This window comes from Orbicella faveolata, unplaced genomic scaffold (assembly GCF_042242905.1).
Source record: "Orbicella faveolata isolate gen_17 unplaced genomic scaffold, um_ofav_v1 contig_47, whole genome shotgun sequence".
NCBI lineage: Eukaryota > Metazoa > Cnidaria > Anthozoa > Scleractinia > Merulinidae > Orbicella > Orbicella faveolata.
In genome coordinates this window covers 15,989,990-16,003,802 of record NW_028301577.1, presented here as the reverse complement: position 1 = coordinate 16,003,802, position 13,813 = coordinate 15,989,990, and the positions used below count along the sequence as shown (strand labels likewise).

At 38.7% G+C, this 13,813-nt stretch overlaps 1 protein-coding gene across 1 annotated transcript in view; it reads right to left on the bottom strand.

Moving 5' to 3' along the window:
- LOC110058235 (protein strawberry notch homolog 1-like) overlaps window positions 1-13,813 on the bottom strand; it is a 41,419-nt gene that overhangs the window by 2,467 nt on the left and 25,139 nt on the right. The window contains exons 21-33 of the mRNA XM_020764838.2: window positions 13,485-13,682; window positions 9,443-9,663; window positions 8,053-8,184; window positions 7,096-7,161; window positions 6,698-6,767; window positions 6,393-6,505; window positions 5,901-5,972; window positions 5,707-5,806; window positions 5,272-5,346; window positions 4,895-5,041; window positions 4,583-4,677; window positions 4,207-4,299; window positions 3,453-3,596 (exon numbers count right to left, since the gene is read on the bottom strand). Of these exons, the coding sequence (XP_020620497.1) occupies window positions 3,453-3,596; window positions 4,207-4,299; window positions 4,583-4,677; window positions 4,895-5,041; window positions 5,272-5,346; window positions 5,707-5,806; window positions 5,901-5,972; window positions 6,393-6,505; window positions 6,698-6,767; window positions 7,096-7,161; window positions 8,053-8,184; window positions 9,443-9,663; window positions 13,485-13,682 (1,526 nt within the window). The remainder of the gene's footprint in view (window positions 1-3,452; window positions 3,597-4,206; window positions 4,300-4,582; window positions 4,678-4,894; window positions 5,042-5,271; window positions 5,347-5,706; window positions 5,807-5,900; window positions 5,973-6,392; window positions 6,506-6,697; window positions 6,768-7,095; window positions 7,162-8,052; window positions 8,185-9,442; window positions 9,664-13,484; window positions 13,683-13,813) is intronic.

The window sequence follows — 13,813 nt, the reverse complement described above, 5'->3', positions numbered from 1 at the left end:
CTTTAGAGGCTTTTAATTCAAAAAGGGCAAGGTGAAATTTTTTCATGTTATCAAATTTTTATAAGCATATTAAGGCGCACCTTTTGGCAAAGTTTTTAAAAAAATCTGTACATAGGGTTCAGAGCTACCTTAAAGTTTTGAAAATTTAAGGTGGCTCTGAGCCCTACGAACAGAATTTTTCTAAACTTTGCCAAAAGTTGTGTCTTATAGTGTTCATTAGAATTTGATAATATTAAAAAAGCTCACCGTTCCTTTTTTTGAATTAGAAGCCCCTAAAACTAAGGGTGTTTTTAGCAGGTCATACTGTTGCTATGACACCCTATCGTGTCACGAAAATGATAACATGTTCATCATTGATTGGGCAGTTTTTTGATACCATGATTGTAGCATCAAGTGATAAAGAGTGGTTATAATGACCCATCAAAATCTAACTGCTGGAAAACTGTTTTGAGCCACCTTAACGACGAGTTGCGATTAAGTCCATAAATTAATTTCCAGAAACAACAAACTTTGTTTATTATTCATCAGTTAATGAAATGAAGCCCGCCTATTGAGTTAATGAACGGACATACCTGTTTCGTCCTTTTACCAGACAGCACAAGCCAAGAAATTACAGATAAAATTTAAAGTGGTACTATGACGAAAATCCCATCTTTCCTATCTAAGCCATTTTAAAACATAAACAAGTAGTATGAATGAGAAGAAAAACGCTGTTTACCATTTTCAAATATCTCTTTTCGTTCCAGAGATATTCAAGTTTTTAAAATATGCAAATTAGCCAAGTAAGGACGTCATACACTCAACCAAATTTTCATCAAATATAATGAAGAAAGATATCTCAGCCAATTTGTATCAGAAATGTTTGATTCTTTGCAGTAAGATTCTACTAAATGTGCTCCACAATGTGAGCTTGACAGTTTTGTTACAATGGTAACATAATGGTTCCAGACCTTCCCAATATCAATGGCTTTTCTGGCCACCTTTGGCATTCCATTTTTGAGTTATTTTTTTTGTAAAAAAACACCTCTTAGTCGGCGCGTTGGGTATGTTATGGACGGGTCAATGAATGAGTGAGAGATGTATGTATGTCATACCAATCAGATTGGATCTACTATAAACAGCCAATCAAATTTCTTGTTGTAAAGGTAAATGGTATGCGAGCAGATTTGATCCCGATAGAGTTCAGAACCGCCATATTTATTCTTCTATAAAAGAGGAGGAAGTATTCATATATTGGGTTTACTTCGACATTTTCTGTGGGTTAGGCTGAGGATTTTAGTTATGAACGAGATGAGCCTGGAGTTTTGAAACAGTTTGTGAGTTAGTAGTATGCAAATAGAACGAGATATTTTTATTTTTAGTTACAAAGGTAACTTGATACTTTTGTTTTTCACAAGGAGTAAATTCAATTAGAGGTCACGAATCGTCGCTTCTAGTTCTTACGACATGTTTTAGAGGAGACGAGACAATTTAGATTTGAGAGTTCTAACGTTTACAATAGTAAGTACAGGTAACTATTGTTTTGTTCTTGTTGCATGCAAATATAACGAGATACTTCTATTTTTTAGTTACAAAGGGTAATTTGACACTTGTTTTTCACAAGGGAGTACATTCAATTAGAGCTGACGAATCGTCACCACTCTTTCCCACGAGATGTTTGCTATCTTTAGTTACAAATGGTAACTTAACACTTTTGTTTTTTGTTTGGGAGTAAATTCAATTAGAGCTGACAAGTTATCGGCTATTGTTTCCAGGATATTGAACAAAAAAGAAGCTTTCATTTCTGGACGGTTTTTACGTCTCTGCAGTAGCAGTTTAATAGTTTTATTTGATGACATTCATTTCAGTCCGATATTTTTAAAGGTAAAAAGTATGAAAACTGCTCAAATGTTCTTTGAAGACTGCGTGGCACCAAGTTAAAGTGCAATTTAATTAAATCAGACTTTCAACGTGTCAGAGAGGTTTTTTTCCTCTTTCTCTCTATTTTCGGTGAAGTAGTGTTGCGTGTAAAAACGGTAAACTTACGACTCGTATAAAATGCGAAAAGGTCTCTTTTTTAACTTGAGTATTTTTGAGCAAAAAGTCCTCTTGGGGGTTCGAAGGGCTATGTGATAGGTGAGTGAGGGAGTTATGCATGTGCGCGTGTCACACTAATCACAGTGTGGGTTGTATCAAAGAACGAATCAAATTGCCTGTTAGAAAATAAGATGGTATCTACATTAATTTGGAGACGTGTCAGATTACTGTAGTTTGTTCAGTCAACCATTTTATGGCTTACTATTTAACTATCTTACCATGACCGATGTAACATCGCATGTACATCATTCCCAGTTTTTCCCCCCAAAAATTGTCAAATTAACCAAAGCATTTCTGTAAACAGCTCCATGAATGCTCCTATCTCCGACGCTTCACAAAAAAATAACTCTTGCATGCCTTGCGTGCCTATGTTGATATTTGTTAATGGTACCTCATATGCATGATCCAGCAAGCATATGAATATGATAGGTCGAGTTCATGGCCTTTTTAAATATTTTTTGCGCTGAAAATCACTAAAATATTGAAATCAAGTGGGTGGAAATTGGAAAAGAGTGAGTTGCCATGGGAACAGAATTTTTTATTGCCGTAGGTGTGTTATCTGTAGAACTATTAGCTTACCAAGTTTCAGTAATCTGTGCTGGAAATTGACCAAGATAGCTCTATTTACCGGTATATGCTTGATATAATATTGGGTTGAGTATATGACGTCATCGGTTATCTTATTTGCATATTTTACACATTTTTCAAACTTTAATATCTCCGGAACGAATGCAGATATTTGCAAACGGTAAACGGCGTTTTTATTCTTTCATGCCATTCTATGTGATACACCAAAAAAATCAAGGGGTAAAAATTTGATCATAGTGGCACTTTAAATACTATTTCCACGTTGAATGCAGCAACTTTTTCAAGGGTAACCCTCATTCAATTCTGGTAGGAAAATTTCCGACATACCTTTTCTGTTTACTTTCGAGGAAATACCTAGTGGTTTTCAACAGTGTAAAACTTAGCTGTTTCCGAAGATACAGAATTTTTTTGGTCAACCGAGTGAACGATGGAAGCCAGTTTCATACTGATAGTGTTGAACTGTGCATAAACAAACGTTTAATTCATTCAAAATTGTTTACTCTACTTCCTTGACATTGCACTTCGATTTGTACGTGGATGACAACGAGTAATTTAATGGTTTCTTGGAGAGAGAAGTTAATCAAATCAATAAAAACAAAAACAAAAATGGTACGACAATGTTTTGCCTGACGAAACGATTTCGTATAGGGCTGTAAAAATTCCAGAACGAGTTAATAACAAAAATTAATAAAACAAATTTTTAGACAGGAAAAATCCATCAGTACAAATTGTACTGTTACTTCTCTGGTACAGCAAAAAAAATTATTCGGTCATAGTTAGGTTGATACCTTTTTGTACTTTTTCTTGATTTCTTCCAGTGTGTCTTGTTTTATTTGAAGGCCGGTACTTGGTCTGTACACACTAAAAACATTCTTCTTCTTACTTCGCGATTGAGAAATAACCAAGATAGCAGTTGTCTTGTTATTTCGTGTCTAAATACAAACAAAGGACACGTAAATAGCATAAAAAAGGTGGGTGAACTTTTTACACAGTATCCAGTCATTTATCTATCATTCGTCGATCGTTCGGTCGTTCGGTCGTTCGGTTAGTTGAGGAGTAGCGGAAGGAACAGCAGCAAAAAAAGATGGCTGAAAAAAGACGACAGTAGGTCGGAGAGATACATTGTTGTCCAAAACCGTTCGCTTTTTTTCCATTTGCTGTTTTATGCGCTGCTCAACAAGCAACAAAACACCTAGACCAGGCTACCTTTCTGTCTGCCAACTACAAGAGCCATACAAACAAAACAGTGAAACTCTCCTAGAAAGCAGTATGAGTGTGGTTCTTGTAGGTGTCCACATTAAAAGAGTTCAGTTCCAGAGAAACAAGTCAAATTTAGCTGGGATGGTGGACTGTAGTGAGACTGGACTGTTGTTGTAAAGCCTTAACCAATCTGGGTCATCTTACAGCACTACAATACTTCATTACTCAAAAGTTAAATCCATGAAAATTTGAAATGAACCAACATAAATAAATACAACTGAACAAACAAAGATCATAAATAAACGAAAACCTGGAGTGGTAAAGAACGTGTTGATGACTCACTTGGTGGGAGAGGTAATAACCGTCATCAGGATGTGTGTGGCTTCTCCTCAATTGTAATGACTCATCCCATGACATTCCACGTTCCACACTTACCTGATCATGAAACAACACAATTACTGAATAGGCATACACATCCCACACTAGTTAACACATAGTAGTTGTATTTTTTTTTCAATTTCACAGAGTTTGCACTTATATTTCTCTGCACTAAAATAAGTGACGATATTGCATTGACGTCAATCCCAAACAAACATTCAAACACTGCTGTTACACTGCGACAAACAAGTAAGATAAACCTGATAAAAATGTCAAAATACATCGTGTAACTCAGGCTGACAAATGTGTTGCAAATAGTTCGAGTATAGTAGTTGCTGACCGTGTGAAGTTCTGTAGTAGCTGTACCGAATGTTGAATTGCCCACGAATGTTTGAACACTGAGATTATTCACTGCTTCACCATTAGCTCCGAGATCTGAAACAAATCAACAGAGTAAATTCTGTTAGTTAAGATTAGTTCTATTCGCCGAAATAACAAGTGAGATTTAAAAATCTGTTCTATTTATTCTATTTCGTAGCTCAAGCTTTGAATTTCAAATTAGTTTTTTTGTATTTAGGGTTTGACTGAGGCCAAGTACGTGCATAGATTTGGAATACAATCATTGCCTCTGCATTCAGTGTCCTTGTCTTACCCAGAATTCCCTCATCCCAGCCTCCACTCCTCTTGGCTTGTTGTACCACAACTGACAGCGTTTTCGTGAAGTACGCAAACAAACGATTTTGAAGTTCCACTTCAATTCCAAGAATTCGATTCAGAAACCGTGATATGTTGGTATAATCTGAAAAAGGGAGATCAACATAACCCATCAGTGCTTTTTGGGTTGAGTCTTCGCCGTCACAAATCCTGAATTTGCCAACATTGCTGAAATAACTGTAGTAATTCGGAACAATAGCAGGTTCAGAAATATCTCAAAAAATGACAGGGGAGTCAATAATCAAAGTGGCTTTTGAAATAAAAGTTTAAAATTCCAGTAATTATTTTTAAGTTTAGAGTAACACTCCACCTTACCTTTATCTAAAATGGACAAGCCACTCTTGTCATCTTTGACAACAAGACCAACACCGATCAGTGCTGAGCGCACATCTGTTAAAATAACAGAGACAAAGTAAGGACCATCACAAAACTAGCAGGCAACAGTCTTTATCGTTTGATGCAGTTTTTGCTTCCTTTTCATTGGCCGAGAGCACACCACGTGACTTGCAAAAAACTTCCTACGAATAATGGTCTGCCCTATGTGAAGTACGGTCTAAATTGTGTTTTGTTGCAAATAATATTCTGCTCATGAGTAATTGTAACCAGATTGCAGATGGCTTCCCTGAATTGTCAGAGAGTGATTTACATATGAAAACAAACTTGGTGATTGAATGATAAAGCAATTACTGAACTGGGTTATCGCAAAATATCGTAATTTGTCAGTGTCTCGCAGACCAAATATTAACATACCTTGAAAAAAGTGTCCTTTGTAGTCTTGTGGTGGTGGAATCAATGGTGAACCTTGACCAGTGACAGCTTTCAAAACAGCCTCTAAAGCAGCTCTACCATACTGATCATGGCAAACACACATGGTCAGTTCCATACATATCCTGTCCGGTAACATGCATTATCATATAAATATCATATAGGTAAAGACATTTTACCTTATTGTCAAAATTGTATCTGCTCAAATCTTGTGATTCTGTGGCTCGTCTGTCTCCATGCGTAAGTGCTCCCTGCAACAATATTTTGTTGACCAAATTCAAAATTGTCCATTTTGATTGCTTTCAAATAAAAAGCGAATTAAGAATAGCATTAGGCCTTAGACAACAGATGCTACTCTACTTCCACTGCTATGAGATGTTTGAAAGCAACATCCACATCATAGGAATCCTTCTGAGACAAAGTTAATGGTCGTCTTGAACCATGTTGGGGAATGATACTGGAAAACAAATTAGCACAGAGGTGGTGATAACGCAACTCCAATGCATGCACAGTACATCTGTTGAAAATAAATGCTTTGCAGAACAGATAGCCATATCTTTCTCCAAAGTAACATCATACGAGTTCCAGCAAAATTGGAAATGTGCTATAAACTGTTTTTAAATGTTTTCCAGCATTTTACCCCTTCATATCTTTAGAAAGTGCAAGCTTACCAAACTCTCAAGTCGCTTGGCTACAATGGAAGCGAAACGTCTCTCTCCCGCCAGTTCAGATATCAGAAACAAGTACTCAGGCGCACTGACTTGATTGGACCGATGAGACCGACCTGTTGTCAGGGAAACCATACGTCACTAACGATAACAGCAAAGACACATTCGTGTGGCAAAACTGGCATCAAAAGGACTGGTTCTTTCATTCAAATTAATTTTGTTTCATAATATATATTTGTTGGATTACTTAGTTGGCTAAAGAGACAGCATTTCCAGGAGGAAGTGAAGGGATCCAAGAAAACTCTTACCAAACTGCTGAATGGCTTTGTCTGCACTCCAAGGTAATTCAAGAGTGATGTGAACACGTCTACGTTGATTCTGAAGTAAAGAACACGGGAAGCATTTCAGACCCTGTCCGCACATTCACATTTTGTATGGTAATCACCTGATTTCGAGTCCAATTTTGAATACATTAATCACATTATTCAAATGTGTTTTAAAGCACCACCCACAAACAAGGTTAAATCCTATTTTTGCCACACGTGTGGAGCACACACGTGAGATGCAAGACAAACATTGGTTATCGTTCACTCAAACTTGAGTCAAGTAATGCAGTACTCTTCAATTAGAAAAGGATTTCTTACTTCAACAAATACATTGCAAAACGGACGACAGTGAATGAATCATAAACATGCATGGTAAATACCTTGGCTCTTCTGTCCGCCTGCAGGGATATACCCGAGCTTGCAGCTTCTGATATGATGGCAATATTCTGAAAAACACAATTTGAATATCAAGTCATTCACAGCTAATGATAAAAAATAAAGACTCAGTATACATTGTATATTACAGAATCGCATAGCTCTGAGATTTTCTCGCACCCTGATTGGTTACCTAAGCGAGGTATTCAGCGTGGAATTGCGACTCTTGAAAGCGCGTTGAATATTGCAACATTCACACAGACGTAAATGAAACGGGGTTTTCTTTCATTTAAAAAGAAGGCTATGCGATTCAAGGAAAAATCGTAACCTGACTTGTGAATTCCACGTTAAATTTTTAACGATTTTACTTCTCCGTTTACTCCTTAGTTTTTGTTTTGATTGAGAAGATATATATATAACACTCGAGACAGTGTTTCATCGGCTATCCAAACACCTCGAATTTTGTCAACTCTCTTCTCTGTGTTTGGACAACCCGATAAAACACCGTCTCTCGTGTTCGATACAGTACTTTAAACCATAAAATGTCCACCGGGATTCTCTGGAGTTCATTCACACATCAAGAGCAAAAAGATACACTACTCGCCGCTAAAGCTTGCTTAATTATGCTCCAGTCCTTTGAATCTCCTTTACAATATTCCTCCAACAGATGTCATCATTTTTCAACTGAAAGCAGCCAAATTTAGGGTGCGGTCCTTTACGATGTTCCAGATCAGGATTAATGATCCAAGATTACTCAGATCATGGTGCATCAAAGGAACCAATGATAATCCATGCTCTAAGTGACCTTGGATCAGTAATCCTGATCCGGAACATCCCAAAGGAACGCAGCCTTACTTGACACGTTTCAAGGAATAAGCCGAGCTTTCAAGCAAAATTATCCAGTAGTATCACCCTGAATAACAGTTAATATTAAACAATTCAATCAAACTGATGTAAAATACCTTCTCGCCATCCATGAACCGTTTTTTCTCGGCGATATTGAGTAGTTCCAGAGGAACATCTTGTTTACTCCTTGACTGATAGCTGATAGTTCCATCATTATTACTCACAATACGGCCTTTCCTTCCTGTCATCTAATGGGTAGAGAAAACTTTATAGTTCTTCCTCTTCTTATATCAAGTGGTAAATACATATAGAAAGTCATGACATCCAGAATAGACGAGGATGGAGACTATTAATACCACTTCATTATTCTGAATCTGAAAACAAGACAGTGTATCTCTTCGAAATAATTTATAGCAGCCAGACATTGAGTTGCTGAGGAAATCTGTATGCATATGATGATATTAACGTTATAATGTTTTTAAAGACACAAAACTCATTGTAAATGAACTGAGCCTGAAGCAGCAGTTGGTTGTTTCCAAACATCAACCACAAAACTATTTATTTGACATGAAAAGTCCTGTGTATCTGGATGTATGAAACAGCAAACCGGGAAAAACACGGACATTTTTCAATAGCTGGGAAAACATCATCATGATACATTGTATGTAAAAATTACTTAGGCTTCAGCACACATCTTCTCAAAATAAACCCCCGAATCACGAGACACAGAGTTTTAGTGAAACAATTACTTTGAAAATAACCGCATATTTTCTCCAGTGACGCTCGGCCAAAGTTACAATATCTTGGTCTGCTGCTGTGACCATTACATGTACTTTATTGTTGCTAATTCTTGTGCCAATAATTTTCACGATTTTCGTTATTGCAAAAACATTGCGATTATTTAAGACCTGCAAAAAGGTGAGTAGGTTATCTTAAAATTAATGAACTTGAATGAACAACCGTGCTATAAAACCCATTCATTAGCCCTTTGTTCAAGCTCGCTAAACTGAAATATGCATATGATAATTTTAAAATCTGTAGCGCCGATTCCAAGATTACCCCTTTGCTTTAACGAATCAGTATTCGGAAAGTTCTCGCAAAATTAAGCTCCTCTTAAATTAATATTATTTTCTGCCAAAACGTAAAATTAAAGTTCCTCCAAAATTGTGTATCAATAAGATAAGTACCTTAAATTACCATCCTTTATTTCTATTGACAAGAGCAATGCACGAGTTTATTACAATAAACACTTCATAAGCGTTGTGTGTATCGTGAATGTAGCACGTCAATCCGCCTGCATCAAATGGATGTCAAGTGTTCAAACATCACTTTGTGATGAGGATCACGTAAATCCAGCTTTCTTCAAGGTTTCTTGTCAAAAATGGATAACCAATTGTCATTTAGAGTGAAACCTAGCGGAATGACATGATCGGTAATGTGGTGCTCGCTTTCACTCTAATGTGAACACACAGAATATATATAACTCATGTAAGTTTATATGCTTACCTCGGCAACATAGTCTGGTCCTCCAAGGTCATCTATTAGTTCATCTAAAGTGTTTGGAGGTAAAACTCGAGACAGGATTTCCAGCTTATCTAGCAATTCTTTTTTCATTGTTCTGCACACTTCAGCAGCAGAGTTAGCAGGCATTGCTGGGCTGCTTGATGACGACATTAAACTTGAAAAGGCTGGAGCACTTGCTGAGTGGTGAAGACTTCTTTGGCATCCTGTAGATAAACAAACTTTTTTCACAAAATTTCTTAACATAATAGCGGAACTCCATAACTATAGGAACAGAACCACATCCATACATAGAAATAGACCACCATGCAACTCGTTTTACATGGTCAACATGACTAGCGGCACGGTTGCGGGCGCGTGCGCGTGCGCCCTACGATGACGTCGTGCAACATGAAGGCCATACTCCAGTATCCGCTAACCAGTATCACGTGACCACATCGCAGGTTTAGGTTCAGGACTCATCGAGGTCATGTGTTTTATTGAAGGTGACTGCTGGCCAAGTACTGGTTTTCGATTGGATCGCACCCTCAAGCCAGGTTAATTTGTTGTAATCGGGAGCTCCGCTCTTAAGCTCGGCTAAATCTAAATTTCTCTACACGTTTCGTTCAGTTGGGAAGGGTTTCAGTACCACTTTAAATTTTCAACAACTTCAAGACTGAAGACTTTCTTGATATGCTTTAATTTTCCTTTTTCCCTTTTACTTTTAACTATTAATTCAGTGGGGTCACTGAGGTTATTCTCGTACAAGTATCTGAAGCGTAAGAAAACGTTACATGGCGGGCTAAAGAGCTAGTTTGAAAACCATTCAGTTCATATCGATGGTTGATTTTATCTCCAAGGACTGGTATTCAAATGACGCCATCATTATGCAGCAGTAACTGTTTAACAACCTACTATTGCTGGTTAATGCACAAGAGCTGTAAACTGTAACTAGCCAACAATGACAATTTATTGTAGTGTTTGTAGTTAATAGTAGTGATTCGTGCTCTGTTGTTACCAATTAAACAAGTTGCCTGTTTGCCCAAGTGCTTTGTAAGTTCTCTTCTCCCTCATTTCAACACCTTTTGCATGGGTTTTGTTTGTTTTCACCGATCAAAATGTAAGAAGTGAGGGGTACCATCACCACAACCACATGATCCAGTAGGAAACCTAACAAAGTCGGAAAAATCTCGACTCCAGCTATACATGCATGTAGGTGTTGTGGCTCAATGACTCGTGTGTAGGATTATGGATCAAGTGGCTGTCTATCTCCATACATAAGTACAAAATGGGTTCTGGAAATTTTGAAGGACTCCTAACAGAATGCCATGCAGGGGGTAACCAGCACTTGCGGACAATCGTCCCTTGGGGAACAGAATAGCATCATTTCTTGGTGCTTCATGTTACAGAAACCAGAGTTAAGAGCTAGCACTAATTACATGTCTGGCTCCTCCAAGTATTCCTAACTGGGAACAGACTCACAAGGTTATACAGAACTGAACTCCCACAAATGAGTTGTTCTTATCAAACTGAACCCATCAGAAAGTCAAAGTAAAGATTTCAAACGGTAAATGAGCTACTATACGTCACATGGTAAAGGAGCTACTATACGTCACACGGTAAAGGAGCTCCTATACGTCACACGGTAAAGGAGCTACTATACGTCACACGGTAAAGGAGCTACCATACGTCACACGCTAAAGGAGCTACCATACGTCACACGGCAAAGCAGCTACCATACGTCACACGGCAAAGCAGCTACTATACGTCACACGGTAAAGCAGCTACTATACGTCACACGGTAAAGGAGCTACTATACGTCACACGGCAAAGCAGCTACTATACGTCACACGGCAAAGCAGCTACTATACGTCACACGGCAAAGCAGCTACTATACGTCACACGGCAAAGCAGCTACTATACGTCACACGGTAAAGGAGCTACTATACGTCACACGGTAAAGGAGCTACTATACGTCACACGGTAAAGGAGCTACTATACGTCACACGGTAAAGGAGCTACTATACGTCACACGGTAAAGGAGCTACTACACGTCACACGGCAAAGCAGCTACTACACGTCACACGGTAAAGGAGCTACTGTACGTCACACGGCAAAGGAGCTACTATACGTCACACGGCAAAGGAGCTACTATATGTCACACGGCAAAGGAGCTACTATACGTCACACGGCAAAGGAGCTACTATACGTCACACGGTAAAGCAGCTACTATACGTCACACGGCAAAGCAGCTACTATACGTCACACGGCAAAGGAGCCAGGGCTCGAAATTGCGACTCACTGGTCGCCAATGCGACCAAAAATTGAGCACTGGCGACTAAATTTTCAGAACTGGTCGCCAGCTGGCGACTCGCGTTTTGTCCGATAACTAAAGAAAACCACGACACAACTTTATTTTTAAATCTTTATATTAGGAAATCAATCGGATATGGTAGCTAGTGTACAACTCACCTTTCCGTCCCCAGTAAAATAATGTCTGAATATTACAAGATAATCGAAAAAATTGAATGTATTTCGACACGTCGATACTGCGTTCACGGCGCGCCATATTGTTTCAGCGGCTTCTTCCGAAACTGGGATCGCAGGCGCACTTCAACACCATGTGCTTTTCATTTGCCGCGAAATTGGCGGCAGATACCAATCAGTTGAAGGAATATACGTGAGTTTTTACGTGCGGGGAATGAAGATTCAAGCATGACGTTGTTTGTCGGCAGCGAAAGGCGGCGAGGAAAGCAAGTCGAAAATAAAGAACGGCATTTCGAAGAAGTAGCAAAGGGAAAATACGCAAGGACCCGTGTTTGTCTGACAATGAAAACCACGGACTTAAAACGTTTTATGCTTCGCTTCGTTTAAAATGACTATGGAGACAACAATCACCTTCGGACCAGAGACATATCACCTGAGAACAACAGTAGCTTTATAACTAAGTGTTACTCGTGTTGTTTTTAATTGTTTTCGCTCTTCAATTGTGACTTTTCTTGCATGCAAAGTAACGTATAAAATCGTGTTCTTGTGTAAGTTATAATTATATAAAATAAGTTGGCGACCAAAATTTACGATCTGGCGACCAAAATTTTTCCGTTAGTCGCCAGCTGGCTCCCGAACGAAAAAGTTAATTTCGAGCCCTGAGAGCTACGTCACACGGTAAAGCAGCTACTATACGTCACACGGTAAAGCAGCTACTATACGTCACACGGTAAAGCAGCTACTATACGTCACACGGTAAAGCAGCTACTATACGTCACACGGTAAAGCAGCTACTATACGTCACACGGTAAAGCAGCTACTATACGTCACACGGTAAAGCAGCTACTACACGTCACACGCTAAAGCAGCTACTACACGTCACACGCTAAAGGAGCTACTATACGTCACACGCTAAAGGAGCTACTATACGTCACACGCTAAAGGAGCTACTATACGTCACACGGCAAAGGAGCTACCATAGGTCACACGGTAAAGGAGCTACCTTACGTCACACGGTAAAGGAGCTACTATACGTCACACGGTAAAGGAGCTACTATACGTCACACGGTAAAGGAGCTACTATACGTCACACGGTAAAGGAGCTACTATACGTCACACGGTAAAGGAGCTACTATACGTCACACGGTAAAGCAGCTACTATACGTCACACGGCAAAGGAGCTACTATACGTCACACGGTAAAGGAGCTACTATACGTCACACGGTAAAGGAGCTACTATACGTCACACGGCAAAGGAGCTACTATACGTCACACGGTAAAGGAGCTACTATACGTCACACGGTAAAGGAGCTACTATACGTCACAGTCTGCGCATCTTCAATAGTTTAGCCTAAAGTTTTCAAGTTCGTTGTTTGTATCCATGTCAATCTTCTCCATTCTTAACCATCCCTCTCCCTTTATGATTTTTAAAATTTAAATATCTCTTTACTGTTTTCTGTCTTAGTAAACTATTATTTTCAGGTTTTCTTCAATTTATAGGTGATTTTGTACGAGGCCAAAATTACTCAAAATACCGTGACTATCAGTATAAGCTGCTTACCAAGAGAAGTCAATGAATCCTGTGTTCCCAGGCCATTGAGTTGTTTGGATTTTTTAGTGGGCATGCTCCATGGAAGGCTGCCTATTTTCAGCCCGGCAGCAGCCAGAGCACTTGAGCTTGGGTCAGTTGTTACATTGGGACTTCCTAATGGCGATCTGGTTTTGGGATTTTTCTTGGTCTTGCGATGGAGCCACGGGTCTGAAAAAAGAGGTTAGTCTTTTATTTAGAGGGTACCATGTAAACTAAAATCATCTGGTTTGAACCTAAAAGAGTTAATTAGCCAGTCATATTTTCATATTTTTTCATTTCTTCGCGGTATATAAAGCGTT